Source organism: Aureococcus anophagefferens (assembly GCF_000186865.1).
Source record: "Aureococcus anophagefferens unplaced genomic scaffold AURANscaffold_22, whole genome shotgun sequence".
Classification (NCBI taxonomy): domain Eukaryota; class Pelagophyceae; order Pelagomonadales; family Pelagomonadaceae; genus Aureococcus; species Aureococcus anophagefferens.
In genome coordinates this window covers 550,215-551,213 of record NW_008705582.1, presented here as the reverse complement: position 1 = coordinate 551,213, position 999 = coordinate 550,215, and the positions used below count along the sequence as shown (strand labels likewise).

The following is a 999-nucleotide window of genomic DNA, read 5'->3' as shown; positions in this document are numbered from 1 at the left end:
GGGGTTGATACANCGCTCGATACATAATAACCAATCGTGGAATGCAAGCTATGTATGAGAAGTTTGCATCGGCATCTTTTGGACGATGTCCAAGGGCATTCTGTTGTGGACAGCCTGCACTCCCCGTCGGACGGTTTGTTATCCCAATCTGACCTCACTCCGTGCTCTCTTGAACGAATCGCGTAGGTCGGATATGCCTCGCAATTACACCGTTCATGTTTTCTGTCCCATGTGCAGAGATATTTTTACGCCAAGATCCTCGAGGTCTGCTTCTATCGATGGAGCATATTTTGGGACCACCTTTCCTCACCTCTTCATGATGACATTTCCAGAGCTCATCCCTCATCATGTGTCACAGCCATTTGTATCTAGCTGCGTACCTGGTTCTGATGTTCTGGACTGGTTGACGGCTCCCATCGTAGGTTCCTCGTGTATTTGGTTTCCGTATTCACAAGAGTAGTCCTTATCACGCTGCTATTGTAACAAGTTCAGGTGCGATCAAAAGACGCTCAAAAGTTTCACGTCGGGCCAAAGCATTGTAAGCAGTTTATAAGTGAGACGCTTTGGATCCGTTCTGGTTCCCTCGAGACTACTACGCGGGCGCCCCGCATTCGTTCTTAGCAATTTACATTTCGCACATGTCCAAGAGGAGCGCAGCGTCTTCAGTTGGCACCAGCGCGTGCGGGCAGAGCAGGGAAAGCGACTCGTTTAAAGCCTGGTCTGATACCTGGCTTCGGCTAGGGCTGGACCTGGGGAACTTAATGACCCCGTCCCTATCGTGCCGACCTGTTGGCCGGCAGCAGCTGTACAGAGAGTTTAATCACGGGTGATGCTCAGGTGATGCCCAGCTCCCAACAGGCCACGCATACGGGCCCGTGCCCAGTGGTTCCCAGCCCCAATGCGTCTAACCTTGACGCTTGTCAGGGAAGCGCTTGCAGCAGCCCGTGGGTTTGCGCGGAGTGGCGGCGGGTGCAAAATGGGCACACGTGGGGGGCCGTT

General features: G+C 53.1%; 1 protein-coding gene across 1 annotated transcript; it reads left to right on the top strand.

The window, feature by feature from the left end:
* Position 1: 1 nt before the first annotated feature.
* AURANDRAFT_38497 (hypothetical protein) lies at positions 2–999 on the top strand (the record flags this gene model as incomplete). Its single annotated transcript, XM_009041608.1, has 3 exons — positions 2–133; positions 187–364; positions 423–999. The coding sequence occupies 3 exons, from the start codon at positions 42–44 to the stop codon at positions 540–542; spliced, it is 390 nt and encodes a 129-aa protein (XP_009039856.1).